Raw genomic sequence first — 19,680 nt, 5'->3', positions numbered from 1 at the left:
TGGGCGTAAACCACCATCCTTCTTTTTTACAAAAAAGAACCCCGCTGCCACGGGAGAGACAGATGGCCGTATATGCCCTTTATGGAGACTCTCAGAGATATACTCCTTCATAGCAGCCCGCTCAGGGCCGGAGAGATTGTACAGCCGGGCTTTGGGCAATTTGGCACCGGGAACAAGATCCACGGCACAATCGAATGGGCGGTGTGGTGGTAGAACCTCAGCCTCCTTTTCGGAGAACACATCCTTAAAACCCTTTAGGTACTCCGGAATACCCTCCAGGTTGACGGATGACATAGACACAGTAGCAAGACAATTTTCAGAACACCCAGGTCCCCAATTAACAATATCCCGGGACCCCCAGTCAATAACTGGGTTATGCCGTTGCAACCAGGGAAACCCTAACACCAGGCCAGCAGGGAGGTTATCCAAAACAAAGCATGACATGCGCTCCTGGTGTAGGGCCCCCACCCTGAGGGTAAATTCTTTAGAACTGAAATGGAGACCATCCTTAGTGAGAGGTGTAGAATCAATAGCCACAATTTTTAAGGGAGTCCCCAACCTAACTGTCCCTAATCTACAGCGAGCCACCAGCTTAGAGTCAATCAGGTTCAGGGATGACCCACAGTCTACAAGAGCCGAAGTATGGAAAAAGCCGGTCTCAACACCAAGTTCCACCTTTAGCAGTACTCTTGAAAAGGAAGAAAAAGGTACCTGAGAGTCTGGGTGACCTCCACGATTATCACCCAGACTCAGCCGCTTGTTAGTCGGAGGACAGGAGGGGCAGTTTTTTTTCCAATGTCCAGGATCTCAGCAGTAAAAACACAATTTTCCATCACGTCGCCGTCTCCTCTCTTTCTCCTGGGGGTTGGTGGCTCCCACCTCCATAGGTTCAGATGGAAGCAAAACATCAGGGTTAGCAGGGAAAAACGGAAACCCTCGCTGAGTAACACCTCTTTCCCGCAGTCTCCGATCCATACGGATAGCCTGACTCATAGCCTCCTCCAATGAACTGGGAGGTGGATGGAGAGCCAGAGCGTCCTTCAAGCAATCCGACAGTCCCTTCCTGAACAGACATCTCAGTGCAGAGTCGTCCCAGGACACCTCAGTGGACCATCGACGGAATTCGGAGCTGTACCATTCGGCTGAGTGCTTCCCTTGCCCCAGACCCAAAATAGTGTCCTCTACCACCCTAACACGGTCCGGTTCGTCATAGATAAGTCCTAGGGCCTCAAAGAACCTATCTACCGACATCCGTTCAGGGGCAGTAGGTGGCAACGAAAAAGCCCAGGATTGGGGACCCTCCCTAAGTAAGGAGATAACAATTCCCACCCGCTGAGTCTCATACCCAGACGATCGGGGTCTAAGAGAAAACCATAATTTACAACTCTCCTTGAATATATGAAATTTATCTTTTTCGCCAGAAAATGTGTCAGGAAGTTTAACTGAGGGTTCAGGAGAGTGCAAAATAACATCTACAGAGTCACCTGGCGGACAAACAATATGAGAGGTGTTTCCCTGCATGGTCTTAATAGTCTCAGTCAGTTCTCTCTGTAAGTGGGTCTGAGACATGACAAGGGACTGATGATTCACAGAAAAGTCCTGCGCCATCTGCGTCAAACTGGACACTTGATCTGCCAAGATATGCAGCAGATCCATGGCCAAAGAAAAAAAAATGCAAAATCCCGTTTAAATGTGAGGTTAGTGATAATGTAGTGAAACCTCCACCAGGGGGAGCTGGTGAGGGAAGAGAGGTTATACACTAAGAGCAGCAACCCTGAGCAACAGCACAGGTGCCACAGGTAACGAGAGAGAATAGTCAGACGAACCGAGTCAGAAACTAGCAGGAGCAGACGTACCAGAAGGAGCAGCAATACACGTAGTCAAAATACCAAAGCCGAGAGTCAGAAAGCCAGAACATGAGCACGGGGTCCAAAACGTGAGACGAAATATGTGGTCGGGGTACAAGCCAGGGAGTCAGATGCCAGAGAGGGAACGTAACAGCAGAGACGAATACCAAGAGACGGGGTCAGAAATCAGTCCGGGTCATACACGTGAATATCAGTCAAAGGCAGGAGGATCACCAGGGTACAAGGGTCAGCGGCTCTAAACTGCAAGCTTGAGCTATCACTAACACTGGTCAGCAGGCTGTGAGGGATTGAAATAGCCCAGCTAGCTCCAGAATGAGGCTGAGGAGATTAACCCCCGCATGACCAGTCCGGAGTGAAGACAGCAGAAGATAAACTCCGGACTGGACCATGACATCCTCTCTCTACGAATCTTTGGTATAAATAAGAAGAATGTTCTGCAAATCTACCTAGATTATTGTTATTCCTTTTAAGCCTCAAAACCTGAGTGTAGGGTAAGGATTTCTTCGTATAATGAGGGTGGGCACTATCAAAATGCAACAAAGAATTCATAGAGGAATTACACCGGTGTGGGAGGTGAGTATATATGTTATTTTTATTTTAAACTGGGAAATATAGTAGGAAGGGGTTGTCTGAGTAGTGGACAACCCGTTTAATGTTGTTAGAATTGCACATGTTCTTTACTGTGTCTCATTTACTCAAGTGACTCAGGTATAGTCTAGGCAAAAACCTACGGACTGTTTGTACAAGGATTATCCATTACTCCCAACCAGTTGCATTCTCGGTGGCTCAGTGGTTAGCACTACAGCCTTGCAGCACTGTGGTACTGGGTGCAAATTTTGTTTGTGAGGGCATTGATTTCATTTTGAAGCACAACGCCTTTAAATTCTTGGATACCTGGTACCTCCAATGGATGGGTACCGTAGTGGGGACCCCAGTAGGGTGCACATTTGCTAATCTGTTATTGGCTGTGTTTAAAGAGAGGTACATTTACATTCTGCAAAATCATTATTTGAAGCACATTAGATTGTACATCAGGTATGTGGATGACATATTCATGGTGTGGTACCGATCTCAGGATGCATTCCATGATTTTGTGGAGCACCTGAATCTGTCCAACACCATGAATATGAGGTTCACTTCTAAATTTGTGTGTTCATCCTTGGAATTTTTGCATGTAAATGTATGGGTAGAACAGGGCGTTCTGAACACAGAGGTGTATCGGAAGCTTTCCTCCACCAAGGACAACATCTGCAAAGAGTTTGTATGTTCTCCTCATGTTTGCATGGGTTTTCTCTGTGTACTTGGTTTCCTCCCACATTCCAAAGACATACTGATAGGGAATTTAGATTGTGAGCCCCATTGGACAACAATGATAATGTAAAGCTCTATTAAGCAGAGCATAATAAATAAATGATAATAAATTCTTCCAGTTTTTCCAGCTTTAGAGATGCTTTCACATTTCTGAATCCAAAAAGCCTGGCACATTGTGACCTAGGATATGATGACAGTCTTCAGTCACTTTGTTACAGACATAGTGATGTTTTATAGATTGGTTCACCAAGAGTTTATTTCTTTATTTAGGTGGACTTGATTATCTCGTGTTAAATCATGTGGGAGGACCTGTAAGTTTTGAATATTTTAAAGGTGACGTGGAGCCTATGCTGATTTCCAACAATCTAAATTTTCTCAGTTATGTCGAACTGACGTCCACAGCTCTGAAGGCACTTCTGGAATCCCAAGGGAGCATCGTTGTTATATCCTCGATGAGCGGTAATAATAATGGCTTGGCTTGGCTTGGTACTTTTTTATGCTTTACTAGTTTGGATTACCAGAACAGTTTATATTGGTGGTAAAGGCAGATTATTGTAGCAATCTATGTTATCACATCTAAAGTAAGAGGCAGAATTCAGATTGTATACTAAGTCTACACAGTTTCTAAACTTTTTACCCTTCCTCCATCTCATAGCTCACTCGAAAAAGATGTGCACAGATACAGATTCCCTGAGTGGCCTGAGGATCCCTGCCTTGTTTGATTTCAAGTGAAAGTAAAAGCTGGAAAGTTGGATGCAAAAATTTCTGCACCATTTTTGCATCTATAGGCAGGCAAAAATGCAGTGAAAAAAGTCAAATTTAGATGCATTTTCGCGTGCACTTTCTCACTTGCGTTATTCTAATGTTTTTGGACAGCAATGAATGCTATATAGATAGATAATAAATATAGACAGACAGATATAATTGAACAACACACGACATATAATAAATTGCAGCCTCTGAAGTTTATTGGACTTCTTTTTATGATTACATAAATGAAAAAAAACAATGTGGAGTATCCCCCATTTTTCGTAACCAGCAAAGTTTAAGCGTACAGCTGAGAGCTGATACTATCAGATTAGGAAGGTGCGTAGTTATTTGGCCCTTCCCAGCCTAAAAATATCAGCCTGCAGCTGTCCCAGAAGTGGAACATCACATTAGATGCATCAATTCTTGCGCTTCACTTTAGCTCTTCCCGATTGCCCTGGAACGGTGAAAATCGGAGTAGTGGTGCATGGGTTTGATGTCAGCTGGGTACTGTCCACAAACACAGCTGACATCAAGCCTTGGTGTTAGTAATTGAGAGGTGTCTATCAGACACCCCCATTACTGGCCCAGTAAAAAAAGAAAAAACATACATAAAAAAATCTTCATTTAATCAATCACTTTCCCTGGTTCACCATTTTATAAAAAAAAAGTTCCCATGCAGGTCCGACGTAGTCAACAAATGGAAACCTGAAAAACATAAACAGAGATAAGTAAAAACAAGACACTGTCCTTCGCTCACCATTTTATTACAAAAAAAGTTCTCACGCAGGACCGACGTAATACACCTAATCCGACGTAGTACAGAGTGTAAAGTGAGCAGGAACGTCTAAAGAGCAGTGACGTTACTGACTCGGATTCCCTGGATTACGTCGGACCTGCGTGGTGAACCAGGTAATGCATGGGGGAGTTTTCATGTGTGTTTTTTTCTTTTTATTTACTATGATAGTAACGGGGGGTGAGGTGTCTCATAGACACCTCTCCATTACTAACACCAGAGCCTGATGTCAGCTGTGTTTTTGGACCATTCACAATTGATATCAACCCAAAGCACCATTACACTGATTGCCAACACACCAGGGCAATCAGGAAGAGCCAAAGCGAATGTGAAATGCCACTTCCCTTATGTGATGCGCCATTTCTGGGGTGGCTTCAGGCTGATATTTTTATGCTGGGAAAGGCCCAATAGCCAGGGACTTTCCCAGCCTGATAATATCAGCTCACAGCTGTCTGCTTTACCTTGGTTGGTTACAAAAATGGGAGGTGACTGTTTTTTTAATGTATTCATTTAATCATAAAAAGCTGTCCAATAAGCTCCACAGGGTGCAATTATAAAATATGTCAGAGGTTGTGCAATATATTAGACAAAGATGACACAAGTAAACACAAAATGTAGTTTTTAAATGAAGGTCTTTATTATTAAGGGAAAAAGAAATCCAAACCTACAAGGCCTTGTGTAAAAAACTGATTGCCCTCTACACCTAATAACTGGTTTGGCCACCCTTAGCAGCAACAACTGCAATCAAGCGTTTGTGATAACTGGCAATGAGTCTTTTACAACACTCTAGAGGAATTTGACCCACTCATCTTTGCAGAATTGTTGTTAATGAGCCACATTGAAGTGTCTCTGAGCATGAACCACCTTTTTTATGTCAAGCCACAGCATCTCAATCGAATTAAGGTCAGGATTTTGACTAGGCCGCTCCAAAGTCTTAAATTTGTTTTTCTTTAGCCATTCAGAGGTGGACTTGCAGGTGAGTTTCGGATCAGTGTCCTGCTTCATAACCCAAGTGCACTTCAGCTTGGGGTCACAAACAGATGGCCAATCTCCTTCAGGATTTTATGGTAGACAGCAGAATTCATGGTTCTATTTATCACAGCAAGTCTTCCAGGTCCTGAAGCAGCAAAACAGCCCCAGACCATCACACTACCAGCATCATATTTTACTGTTGGTATAATGTTCCTTTTCTGAAATGCTGTGTTACCTCTACACCAAGTGTAATGAGACATATACCTTCCAAATAGTTCAACTTTTGTCTCGTCAGTCCACAGAGCATTCTCCCAAAAGTCGTGAGGATCATCAATGTTTCCTGGCAAAACTAAGACGAGCTTTTATGTTCTCATTGCTCAGCAGTGGTTTTCGTCTTGGAACTCTGCCACATGCAGGCTATTTTTGTGTCTTTCTTATGTTGGAGTCATGAACACTGACCTCAACTGAGGCAAGTGAGGCCTGCAGATATTTGGATGTTGTTTTGAGGTCTTTTGTGACCTCTTGGATGAGTCATAACGGCGCTCTTGGGGTGATTTTGGTCAGCCAGACACTTCTGGGAAGTTTAATCACAGTTCCGTGTTTTTGTCATTTGTGGATAATGGCTCTCATTGTGGTTCACTGGAGTACCAAAGCTTTCGAAATGGTTTTACAACCTTTTCCAGATTAAAAAATCTCAATTACCGTATATACTCACGTATAAGCCAACCCGAGTATAAGCCGAGGCATCTAATTTTGCCACGGAAAACTGGGTAAGCTTATTGACTCGAGTATAAACCGGGTGTGCATTGTCCCCTTATCCCTGTCCTGCTATGCATGGCTCACCCCATCCTGTCCTGGTATGTGGCTCCCCCATTTTGTCCTGGTATATGTGGCTCCTTCGTCCTGTCCTGCTATGTGTTACTCCTCCGTCCTGTTATGTGTGGCTCCTCCATCCTGTGCTGCTATATGTGGCTCCCCCGTCCTTTCCTGCTATGTGTGGCTCCCCTCGTCCTGTCCTGATATGTATGGCTCCCCCGACCTGTCCTGCTATGTGTGGCTTCCCCTGTTGTTTGCATGGCTCCCCGGTCCCACATGGCTCCCCGGTCCCTCGTGGCTCACCAATCCCGCATGGCTCGGCTCCCCCAGTCCCGCATGGCTCCCCCGGTCCCGCATGGCTTGGCTCACACTCCCTCCGCGTCCTACTCACCGACTTAGCGCCATCCTTGCATGTTCATTATCCCAGCGCCAGGCAGCTCTTCCTGTGCTCAGCGGTCACGTGGTACCGCTCATTAAGGTAATGAATATGCTCTCCACGCCTAGGGGTGGAGATGCGTGCATATTCATTACCTTAATTAGCGGTACCACGTGACCGCTCAGCACAGTGGAAAGCTGCCGGTGCTGTGACAGAGATGCAGGGATGGAGATGCAGTGACTGCGCGTGGAGGGTGAGTATGATGTCTTCTTGAAGACAGTGGCAGAGCTCCTGCCGTTGCTCTGCCACTCCTCCTCCCCCACTGGCTTTCTAGACAATGACTCGTGTATAAGCCAAGGGGGGCGTTTTCAGCACTTTGTTTCTCATTTGTTCCAGAATTTCTTTGGATCGGGGCATGATATATAGCTTTTGAGGAACTTTTGGTCTACTTCACTTTGTCAGGCAGGTTCTATTCAAGTGATTTCTTGATTGAGAATAGGTGTGGCAGTAATCAGGCCTGCGTGTGGATAGGGAATTTGAACTTGGCTTCCCAAAGATGTGATAAGCAACAGTTAATTTATGTTTTGAGGGGGGAGGGGGCAATCACTTTTTTCACACCGGGCCCTGTAGGTTTAGATTTATTTTTCCCTTAATAAAGACCTTCATTTAAAAACTGCATTTTGTATTTACTTGTGTTATCTTTGTATAATATTTAAATTTGTCTGGTGATCTTAAACATTTAAGTGTAACAAACATGCAAAAGAATAGGAAATCAGGACGGGACAAACACTTTTTTCACACAACTGTATGTCTATTTATTATCGATCTCTGTAGATCCAACAGAAAGATGAAAGTCTCTTCTCAATGATTAATGTCAAAATCTTTTATTGGTATATCAATTCAAGTGGACATGCATATTAAAACCATTTAAAATGAGAAAACAGGGGAATGTGTAGGATGCAAAAAACAGACTCAGGGCGCAACATAAAAACATTTTACATTTACAACAAAATACCATTCATATATACCTGAAGATCTGTGCATCAAACCACCACATTGGTTGTAAATATAAGATGGAAAGGTATACACACAGAGAATATAAATAAGAGTTGAATAATGAATAGTAGAGTGATCCCTAGAGTAAATAGATAATAGATATATATAAATCAAAAGAAAGTAAACAAAGTGCATTCAAATAATACTCCAAGGTGTGACAGTACAGTAGTCTCACAAAGGGAGAACTAAACCAGTGTAAACAAATGAGCAATCAATTTTCTCATCTCTTGGCATCACAGATTTGGCCCTATCCTGCATCTTGTCATATCTAACAGACCGGACATTCAGTGACTCCCTCTCCCACACCACCTCCGCACCTTGCCCCCTGTCTGTCGGTGTTCCCAAGGCTCAGTTCTAGGACTCCTACTCTTCTCCATCTACACCTTCGGCCTGGGACAGCTCATAGAATCATACGGTTTGCAGTATCATCTCTACGCCAATGACACGCAGATCTACCTAACTGGACCAGACTGCAACACTCCAATCTATCCTATACTCTGCTGCCTGACTAATCCACCTGTCTCTCCGTTATTCCCCAGCCTTTCCTCTCTGCCAAGCCCTTCACTAGCCTCCTATTGTCCAGAAGCTCCAGTTCAAAACTCTAACTATGACATACAAAACCATCCACAACCTGTCTCCTCCATACATCTGTGACTTGGTCTCCTGGTATTTACCTATACTCAACCTTCGATACTCTCAAGATCTCCTTCTCTACTCTGCTCTTATCTCTTCTTCCCACAACCTCATACAAGACTTCTCCCGTGCTTCCCCATACTCCGGAACTCTCTACCCCAACACATCAGACTTTTGCATACCACCTTCCGGAAAGCCTACAACCCACAGTGATCCTCAGTCTACTGAACCACCGAACGACCAGCTCTACCCTCTCCTAGTGTATTCTCACCCTTCCCCTGTAGACTGTGAGCTCTCGCGGGCAGGGTCCTCTCTCTTTTGTACATGTGGGTGCCTTGTATTGCTCATGTTTATTGTACTTGTCTTTGTAGGCCCCTTTTTCACATGTAAAGCGCCATGGAATAAATGGCGCTATAAAAATGATTAATAATAATAATGTTTTGGGACGCAGACTTTGATGAAATGTCATGGTGTCATGTCGCTTTTGGAGAGCCCCTGTTGTGTCTAAAAAGTGGAAAACCTCCCACAAGTGACCCCATTTTGGAAGCTAGACCCCTCAAGGAATGTGACTAGATGTGTGGTGAATGTCGCAACACCCCCTGGGGCTGCACAGAAATTTAAAACATAAAGCCATGAAAATACAAAAATAAAATCACATTTTTCCCATTTTTTATTTTAGCCCCAATTTTTTTATTTTCATGAGGGTAACAGGACAAAATGGACACCAAAATTTGTTGTGCAATTTCTCTTGAGTACACCAATACTCCTTAAGAGGTTGAAAACGACTTTTGAGGTACAGCACAAAGATCAGAAGGGAAAGAGCGCCACATTCTAGAGTTCAGATCTTGCTGGACTGGTTTGAATGTGCAATGTCACATTGGCAGAGTCCCTGAGGTGCCAGAACAGCAGAACCCCCCATACATGACCCATTTTGCAAACTACACTCAATGAATTCATCTAGGGGTGCAGTGATCATATTGAAACATCAGATGTGGCACAGAATTTTATACCATTGAGCAGTGAAGAAAAAATTATTACATTTTTACCACCAAAATTTAGTTTTAGCCCCAGATTTTACATTCTCACAAGGGAAAATGGGCAAAAATGGCACCAAAATTTGTCCCACAATTTCTGCTGAATGTTAACATACCCCATATGTGGTTGTACATCAGTACTTAGCCATAAGACTCAGGAGGGACGTAGCGCTATTTGACTACTCGAGTGCAGATTTTCCTAGAATAGTTTGCGGACTCCATATACAGAGCCCCTAAGTGCTAGAAGAACAGAATCCCCCCTCAAGTGACCCCATGTTGGAAATTATACCCCTTTGGGAATTTATCTACAGGTGTAATGACAATTTTGACTCCATGGATGTTTTCCAAAAACAAGAAGCAGCGGATGTTGCTGAGTGAAAATTGCAAACAGCCATTGTAGTGACCAGTAGGTTGTCATACCTGTCATGCTGCTTGCGCTGCATGGTCCCCACTGTCATGCCTTTCATGCCGCATTGTCCCCAGTGCCGGATCCCTGCGGGCGCTCCGGGGGTCTCTCTCATGTGCGCACGCGCATCTCACCTTGTGGCTGCACGCTGTTGCTGGTGCGCACGCACGTCTAGTATGCTGGATCCTTCAGCTGACGCATGTGCCCGGCGAGCGCGTGTGCTCATCTCCATACTGCCTGCAACGGATCTTCTCTATGGTCCAGGAGGACCTGATCCAGCAATCCTCTCTATGGTCCTGGAGGACCTGACCATGTGATCCTCTCTATGGTCCAGGAGGACCTGATCCAGCAATCCTCTCTATGGTCTTGGAGGACCTGACCATGTGATCCTCTCTATGGTTCTGGAGGACCTGATCCGGAAGTCCTCCCCATGGTCCTGACCCGTAAATCCAGGTGCTAATGCCCTATATCAGGCCGCCTGAGTATCGTGTTGCTTCCCTGCTAGGCTGTTTCTGCTCGGTTGCTGCCTGTATTCTGTGCACCTGCACTCTGCCCTATTGTCCTTCTTCGCACACGCTCTGTGCTTGTACTTCGTCTGGTGTCCTGTTGTGAGTTCATTTTCCCCTTCACCACTGAGGCCCGATGAACTCCCTCTTCTGGTAAAGAAAGGTAGTGAGCCTGATTATCAAGCACCTGAGCCTAATGATGATGACTGGCTGAGTGGAGTTACTGACTGGATATAAGGCCGCCAACGCCCTTCTGCCTTGCGGGTGACTTCTCTGAGGGATTCTTGGAGACCAGTCTGAATTCCTGCTCTTCTAAAGCTAAGTTTTCTGCTCTGCTTTTTGCATTTGTGCTTTGACTTTGATTTGTTTTGTTTTTCTGGATTTCTGCCATTCCCTGCTTGGGTGAGCTGAATTCCTTTTGCTCTGTCTTCAGAAAATACCTGAGTGCTGATATAGTATTTTGAAGCCTAGCGGCTTCAGGGTCTTTTTCCATATCAGTCTGTTGGCTTATGTCTTTGATAGGGTTTTGGCAGATTGCAGACAGCAACCTTCCTTTCCTGTCCTGTTTAGTTAGCTTGGGCCCCATCGTTTTCTCAACCTATCTTTCTATCTGTGTGAGTGTTTTTTCATCTTGCTTCACCGTCATTATATGTTGGGGGCTGCCTTTTGCTTTGGGGTCTGCTCTGGGGCAGATCAGATTTCCCTTTCTGTCTTTAGGCTATTTAGCTCTCCGGCTGTGATCGAGGGGTCTAGGGCACCGTAGGAACCCCCCACGGCTACTGCTAGTTGTGTTGATAGGTTCAGGGGTCTGCAATCTGATAGTTGCCAACTTCTCTGGTTTTCTGGACGTAGCTTCTATTTTTGTGTCTGCCTCCTACGGTGACTCTTTCATAACAGAATCACCCGCCATACCGTAGATCCTAGGGTACTCAATAGCAGGAAAGAATTGTAAAAAAAAAAAAAAAAAAGTGTGTATATTTTTTCCTCTATATCTCTGAGGCCGTAGGTGGAATTTTTTTTCTCTCTCAATGGAGATAAAGCAATTGTCTGATCGTGTGGAGCAGCTCGCTGTGGAAGTGCGGGGAATTTCCGCCTACCTTGCTCATTCACATGCTGCTGAACCAAAGATTCCTACACCTGATGTATTTTTTGGGGATCGGTCTAAATTTTTGAATTTCAAAAATAATTGTAAATTATTTTTTGCCTTGAAGCCTAACTCGTCAGGGAGCTCCGCGCAGCAGGTTAAAATTGTCATCTCTTTGCTGCGTGGCGATCCCCAGGATTGGGCGTTTTTTTTGAAACCAGATGATCCTATTCTGACTAATGTGAACGCATTTTTTCAAGCCTTGGGGTTGTTGTATGACGAACCTAATGCTATTGATCAGGCTGAAAAGACCCTGCTGGCATTGAACCAGGGTCGAGATTCTGCAGAATTGTACTGTCAAAAATTCCGAAAGTGGGCGGTACTTACTACCTGGAATGATAATGCCTTGGCTGCTCTCTTTCGGAAGGGTTTGCCAGAAGCCGTAAAAGATACTATGGTGGGATTTCCTGTTCCCTCTGGTCTGGACGATTCTATGTCATTAGCCATTCAGGTTGATCGGCGTTTGCGTGAACGCAGGATTGCACGAGAGGTGTTGCCACCAGTTGAACAGGTGTCTGAACCTATGCAATGTGATAGAGTTTTGTCCAGGGAGCAGCGTCAGGAGTTCAGAAGGCGTAATAAGCTGTGTTTTTTCTGTGGAGATGCCTCGCATATTATTTCTGTCTGTCCTAAATGAGAGAGACGCTTTGCACACACGTTTTCTGTTGGTGGTGTTCAACCTAAGTTTCTTCTGGCAATTACTCTGATCTGCTGCCTGTCCACATTTTCCGCCAAGGCTTTTGTGGATTCGGGAGCAGCCCTAAACCTAATGGACTTGGATTTTGCTAAACGTTGTGGATTTCCGATGACACCTCTCCAGATGCCTATCCCTTTGAGGGGGATTGATGCTACTCCTTTGGAGAAAAATAAACCTCAGTTTTGGACCCAGGTGGTAATGCGGGTCACCCCAGACCATCAAGAAAATTGCAGATTTTTGGTGTTGCATAATCTGCATGATACCGTTGTTCTGGGGTTTCCCTGGTTACAAATTCATAATCCAGTTTTGGATTGGAAATCTGTGTCTGTGGTGAGTTGGGGTTGTCGGTGTGCCTTTAGTGAGGCTCCGGTGTTTTCCACCTCTCCTCAGTCGCATGATGTTCCTGACTATTTGGCGGACTTTTATGATGTATTTAGTGAGAATGAGTCTGCGCCTTTGCCTCCTCATAGGAGTTATGACTGTGCAATTGAACTGAGCTCGGGGTGTAAATTTCCCAAGGGTCGGCTCTTCAATTTATCTGTACCCGAGCACGAGGCTATGCGATCCTATATTAAGGAGGCATTGGAGAAGGGTCATATTAGACCATCCTCGTCACCCTTAGGTGCCGGGTTTTTTTTGTAGCCAAAAAGGATGGATCATTAAGACCTTGTATTGATTATCGTGCCCTCAACAAAATTACTGTTAAATATCAGTATCCGTTACCCCTGATTTCGGATCTATTCTCTAGAGTTAAAGGTGCTTGCTGGTTTACCAAGCTTGACCTCAGGGGGGCGTATAATCTTATTCGCATTAAACATGGGGAAGAATGGAAGACGGCGTTTAATACTCCGGAGGGACATTTTGAGTACCTGGTGATGCCTTTTGGGCTCACTAATGCCCCTTCTGTCTTCCAGTGCTTCATGAACGATATTTTCCGAGATTTTGTCGATAAATTTTTGATTATCTATCTGGATGATATTTTGATCTTCTCCAAGGATTGGGATTCTCATGTGGAACATATTCGGACTGTGTTCCGGATCTTGAGGGAGAATTCCCTGTATGTCAAAGGATCTAAATGCTTTTTTGGAGTACAGAGGATTTCTTTTTTGGGATTTATTTTGTTTCCGTCAACTATTGAAATGGACCCGGCCAAGGTACAGGCCATTTACGATTGGGTTCAGCCCACTTCTTTGAAGGCCCTCCAGAAGTTTTTGGGTTTTGCTAATTTTTATCGGAAATTTATAGCAAAATTTTCTAGTATTGCCAAGCCATTGATTGATTTGACTAAGAAGGGTGCTGATGTGTTAAATTGGTTTCCGGAGGCTGTTTCTTCCTTTCAGGAGCTGAAGCGAAGATTCACCTCCGCCCCGGTTTTGCGGCAACCTGATGTCTCACTTCTGTTCCAGGTAGAGGTGGATGCTTCTGAGATTGGTGCAGGAGCTGTTTTGTCCCAAAAGGATCCTGTAACATCTAAAATGAATCCCTGTGCTTTCTTTTCCCGAAAGTTCTCTCCATCTGAACGTAACTATGATGTGGGGAATCGGGAACTGTTGGCCATGAAATGGGCATTTGAGGAGTGGAGACATTGGTTGGAGGGAGCTAAACATCAAGTCGTGGTCCTCACTGACCACAAAAATTTGATTTACCTAGAGTCGGCTAAGCGCTTAAACCCTAGACAGGCTAGGTGGGCCTTGTTTTTTACACGTTTTGATTTTGTGGTTTCTTTTCTTCCTGGAACTAAGAATGTCAAGGCAGACGCCCTCTCTAGGAGCTTCTTTGCTGATTCTCCTGTGGTGACCAAGCCTGCTACCATCTTAAGCGAAGGGGTAGTTCTCTCTGCCATCTCGCCCGATTTGAGACGTGCTCTGGAAGAGTTCCAGGAGGACAAACCTGAGCGTTGCCCCGGGGAAAGTTGTATGTTCCTGACCAGTGGAAGAAGAGAGTGATGTCTGAAGTTCATTACTCTGCTTTGGCTGGTCATCCAGGTATTTTTGGTACTAGAGATCTGGTGAGTCGGTCTTTTTGGTGGCCCTCCTTATCTAGTGATGTCAGGCATTTTGTGCAGTCCTGTGGGACTTGCTCCCGGTCTAAATCTTGTTCTTGCTCTAGTGGGTTGTTGATGCCTTTGCCTGTCCCCAAGAGGCCATGGACCCATATTTCAATGGATTTCTTCTCTGATATGCCTGTCTCTCAAAGAATGACTGTTATTTGGGTGATTTGTGATAGGTTCTCTAAGATGGTTCATCTTGTACCACTCCCTAAGTTGCCATCTTCCTCTGAGTTGGTGCCCCTGTTTTTGCAACAGGTGGTTCGCTTGCACGGGATTCCTGAGAACATTGTATCTGACAGAGGAGTTCAGTTTGTGTCTAGATTTTGGAGAACTTTCTGTTCCAAGCTGGGAATTCAGTTGTCCTTCTCCTCTGCTTTTCACCCTCAGACCAATGGGCAGACAGAGAGAACAAACCAGACCTTGGAGTTGTATTTGAGATGTTTTATTTCCGCTGATCAGGATGATTGGGTTTCATTTTTGCCCTTGGCCGAATTTGCTTTAAATAATAGAGCTAGTTCTGCCACTTTGATGTCACCTTTTTTTTGTAACTTTGGGTTTCATCCTCGATTTTCTTCAGGGCAGGTGGAGCCTTCTGCCTGCCCAGGTGTTGACACTGTGGTGGAGAGAATGCACCAGATCTGGGACCAAGTGGTGGATAAGTTATCTCTCTCCCAGGAAAAGGTCCAGCGGTTTTCCAACCGACATAGGACCATTGGTCCCCAGTTTAAGGTTGGTGATATGGTGTGGTTATCATCAAAAAATATTGCTATGAAGGTGGCTTCTCCTAAGTTTAAGCCTAGATTTATTGGACCTTACAAGATTTTGGAGATTATTAATCCGGTCTCTTTTCGTTTGGCTCTTCCTGTCACATTTAAAATCCATAATGTGTTCCATAAGTCCTTGTTGAAGAGGTTTGTTGAACCAGTTGTTCCGGGGGTGGCACCTCCAGACCCTGTATTGGTTGAAGGTAACATGGAATATGAGGTAGAGAAAATACTGGATTCCCGTCTGGCTAGACGGAGACTCCAGTATTTGGTTAAGTGGAAGGGTTATGGTCAGGAGGATAATTCCTGGGTCTCTGCCTCTGATATTCATGCCAAAAGATTGGTGCGTGCCTTTCATCGGGCTCACCCTGATCGCCCTGGTGGCGTGGTTGAGGGTTCGGTGACCCCTCCTCAAGGGGGAGGTACTGTTGTGAGTTCATTTTCCCCTTCACCACTGAGGCCCGATGAACTCCCTCTTCTGGTAAAGAAAGGTAGTGAGCCTGATTATCAAGCACCTGAGCCTAATGATGATGACTGGCTGAGTGGAGTTACTGACTGGATATAAGGCCGCCAACGCCCTTCTGCCTTGCAGGTGACTTCTCTGAGGGATTCTTGGAGACCAGTCTGAATTCCTGCTCTTCTAAAGCTAAGTTTTCTGCTCTGCTTTTTGCATTTGTGCTTTGACTTTGTTTTGCTTTGTTTTTCTGGATTTCTGCCATTCCCTGCTTGGGTGAGCTGAATTCCTTTAGCTCTGTCTTCAGAAAATACCTGAGTGCTGATATAGTATTTTGAAGCCTAGCGGCTTCAGGGTCTTTTTCCATATCAGTCTGTTGGCTTATGTCTTTGATAGGGTTTTGGCAGATTGCAGACAGCAACCTTCCTTTCCTGTCCTGTTTAGTTAGCTTGGGTCCCATCGTTTGCTCAACCTATCTTTCTATCTGTGTGAGTGTTTTTTCATCTTGCTTCACCGTCATTATATGTTGGGGGCTGCCTTTTACTTTGGGGTCTGCTCTGGGGCAGTTTAGATTTCCTTTTCTGCCTTTAGGCTATTTAGCTCTCTGGCTGTGATCGAGGGGTCTAGGGCACCGTAGGAACCCCCCCACGGCTACTGCTAGTTGTGTTGATAGGTTCAGGGGTCTGCAATCTGATAGTTGCCAACTTCTCTTGTTTTCTGGACGTAGCTTCTATTTTTGTGTCTGCCTCCTACGGTGACTCTTTCATAACAGTGTCCTGTGTTTGTCCTTGTCCTGTACTTCGTCTGGTGTCTTGTCTTCGTCTGGTGTCCTGTACTGGTCCTGTATCTAGCCTTGTGTGCCTTCCCTGTACTCTCTTTTTGTGTTCCTTTAGCACAAGCTCTGCTTCCTTCCTATGCTCTACCCTATCGTGCTCTCTTGCACAAGCCTGTTTCTGTATTATGCCTCGCCGTGCTGTCTGCACGCACCTTGGCCATGTACTCTTTCTTGAGCTTTATCTTTGTATTCTGACCTACCGTGCTCCTTTAGCACAAGCTCTGTCTTGTACTTGTGCTTTGCCATATACCCGGCTCTGTGCTCTGGCATACGCTTCGATTTTTCTTTGTACCCGGCTCTGTGCCTCAACATACGTTCCTCTACCTGTCTGTACTCTGCTCTATGTCTTGCATTTAGTATCTTGTCTTTACTCGGCTCTGGGCTCTAGCATACGCACCGCTACTTTTCTCTTTACCCGGCTCTGTGCTTCAGCCTACGTTCCGCTCCTTGTTCTGTACCTTACCGTGCCTTGTTTCTCCGTGTGCCCTTTGCACGTGCCTGGCCTTGCCTCGTCCATCTGTTTGTGCCTCAGCCATGCCCGCCTTAGCTGCATGGCTGCTGGTGCCTCAGTCATGCTCGTTGGCCAGAGACTTAGCTGTGTCCTCCTGTTGTGCCTCAGCCATGCTCTCCTCAGTCTTGCCCGCCTGTCTGAGCCTCAGCCCGACCAGCTAGCCAGTGCCCCAGCCGTGCTCTCTGTGCTTCCTAGCACTCACGCTGTCCCTGCACTGTGCATTGCATGCCCTCCTGGCACACGCATGCCCTAAGCCTGCTCCTTGGCATGCCTCCCCATGCTTCTCTAAAGCATGCGCAGGTCCTGCCATGAACCCTGGCATGCCTCTTAGCATGCACAGGCCCTAGCCTGAACCCTAGCGTGCCTCCTAGCATGCACAGGCCCTAGCCTGAACCCTGGCGTGCCTCCTAGCACAGGCAGGCCCTTGCCCTATCCTGAACCCTGGTGTGCCCCCTAGCACGCACCCTGCCTTGAACCCTGCCTTGGAACCCGATGTGTCTCCTAGCACGCATCCTGCCTTGAACCCTGCCTTGGACCTTGGCGTGTCTCCTAACACGCACCATGTCTTGAACTCTGGCGTGCCTCCTTGCCTGAACCCTGGCTTGCCTGCCGGATGTCCGGAGCCTGCCAATCGCTGCCAGAGGTCCGGAGCCTGAGGACTGTGGCCTGATGTCCGGAGCTGATGTCTGCAGCCTGATGTCCGGAGCCTGTCGATCATTGCCAGATTTCCGGAGTCCGATGCCATCTAGCCCTTGCCGGAACTCTGGCGTGCCACCTAGCACGTATCATGCCTTGGACCTTGGCGTGCCCTCGCACGCACCTTGCTATGTATCACTTTGTCCTTGTTATCATGTCTTGAACCTGATTAAACCCTGAGACCACGCTTTATTGAAGAAACCCTGTGACCAAGCTTTGTCTTGTCTTGTACCCTGCATGTTCCCTGTTGCCAGACACTCACACTTGTGTCTTGCTTGAGCCGGCCGTCTGGTTCCAGCTGTCGTGGTGACTCACCCCCTTGGTCTTGCCCCTGACACTCCCTGTATAGGGGGTGGTTCCTCACAAGGTCAGCTCGCCCTAGGTGGGTGGGTGCCACGACCCACAGGGTCCACTCTAGAAATCGACTCAGCAGAAGCTGACTCCGTCACATAGGTTGCATTGACTAGCTAAATTAGGCGGTCGGTCATCGCTACAGAAATACCAAACATGTGGACGCTATATGTGGCTTAGGCACACTGGGTCTCAGAAGGGAAGTGGGCATTTGGATTTGAGAGCTCAGAATTAGCTGACCTTCTTTTCATGGAACATAGAGCCATTTTACTTTTCCAGAATCTCTGTACTGCAAGTAATGTGGAAGCCCCCTACATTTCTGATAACAGATGAACCTGAGTATTGACTTTTTGTGGATTGATTTGAAGCTTTTTTTGGGAACATTTTACATAACATTTGGGATCACATTTATCCGGCACTCTACGCTGAGCACTTACAGTATATTGGGGCTTCCATCTAAATCTCTGAGTGATGTGATTCAGATGACATTCACAAGGGATCCATTTACTATAACGAGACAGCAGAGTTACTCTGGACTCCGTCTGGCCTCTGTTCAGTGTTGTCCATTTTTTCAGAAGTGAACAAAACTGTGGCAGTGCGCACTTTTATGCATGTCTAAAAGACAGATATCGTCGGATCATAGGCCAGGCAGTGTCTACAGTTCCTCCATCTGCCTCATTATAGGGAATCTTCCTCCATGGGTTCCGTCTGAATCACATATTTCAGATATTTACACTGTGTAAGCGCTCAGTGTAGAGCGCAGAATATATGTGAGCCAAGCCTTACTGCGATCTTTTGGAGGCGGAATGAACAAATCAACAGCAGGTGAAGAATTGGTTTTATTTATTTTTTACGCCGTTCCTTGTGCGTTATAAGTGATTAGGCGACTTTATTCTTTGGGTCAGTTAGTAACAGCTAAAGCTACACAGCTGGGAATACAGCTCACAACTGCATTCTTAGAACTCCACGTCAGCATTAGTTTGTTATAAAGTAGTTGTCCGCTACTGGAAAACCCTTGTTTAATCAGTTCTTGGCCCTGTAGAATATAATATACTCACCTCCGACAGTGCCGTCATTCTAGCAATGTCACCCCTACTTTCTTATGTGATATTGCAGCTCATCATTATTCCATTACAGTGGACATCCCCTCTAACACAATGGTAAAAACTGATGTCAGTTAGAGGCCGCGGATTGGTTGGAGCAGGCACGTGACACAATGTCACGTCACCGACTGTGAAAAGCACAGTACAGTAGTTCCAACATCACTGGAATGATGTCAATACAGGAGGTGAGTATAGTTTATTTTTTTCTCTATTGAGCCATGAATTGATTAATCAGGGGTTTTCCAGTAGTGAACAATCACTTTAAGCCTTTCCGCTGTCTGATTTACTTCAAAAGTAGCATTTTTTTACTTGATAATGAAAAAAATGTCTCATATAGCTCTTCTCATTCCATGCAGGACGTATTGGGGCACCATTTACAGTATATTACTGTGCTGCCAAGTTTGCACTTGAAGGTTTCTTCAGTTCTCTCCGCAGAGAATTTATACTCAGCAAGAATAATGTATCTGTGACTGTGGCCGTTCTGGGATTTATTGATACAGGTGAGGTTGAAGGCATCTTTTCAATAGACACTAAGATATTATTTTTATAAATTA

General features: G+C 45.6%; 1 protein-coding gene across 1 annotated transcript in view; it reads left to right on the top strand.

The window, feature by feature from the left end:
* LOC141096234 (hydroxysteroid 11-beta-dehydrogenase 1-like protein A) overlaps positions 1 to 19,680 on the top strand; it is a 64,918-nt gene that overhangs the window by 32,851 nt on the left and 12,387 nt on the right. Inside the window, exons 4-5 of the mRNA XM_073582736.1 lie at positions 3,450 to 3,638; positions 19,483 to 19,626. Of these exons, the coding sequence (XP_073438837.1) occupies positions 3,450 to 3,638; positions 19,483 to 19,626 (333 nt within the window). The remainder of the gene's footprint in view (positions 1 to 3,449; positions 3,639 to 19,482; positions 19,627 to 19,680) is intronic.

The sequence above is a fragment of the Dendrobates tinctorius genome, unplaced genomic scaffold (genome assembly GCF_039654945.1).
Source record: "Dendrobates tinctorius isolate UK_male_01 unplaced genomic scaffold, ASM3965494v1 ptg000073l, whole genome shotgun sequence".
Taxonomy (NCBI): Eukaryota; Metazoa; Chordata; class Amphibia; order Anura; family Dendrobatidae; genus Dendrobates; species Dendrobates tinctorius.
This window is presented reverse-complemented; position numbering and strand designations above follow the sequence as displayed.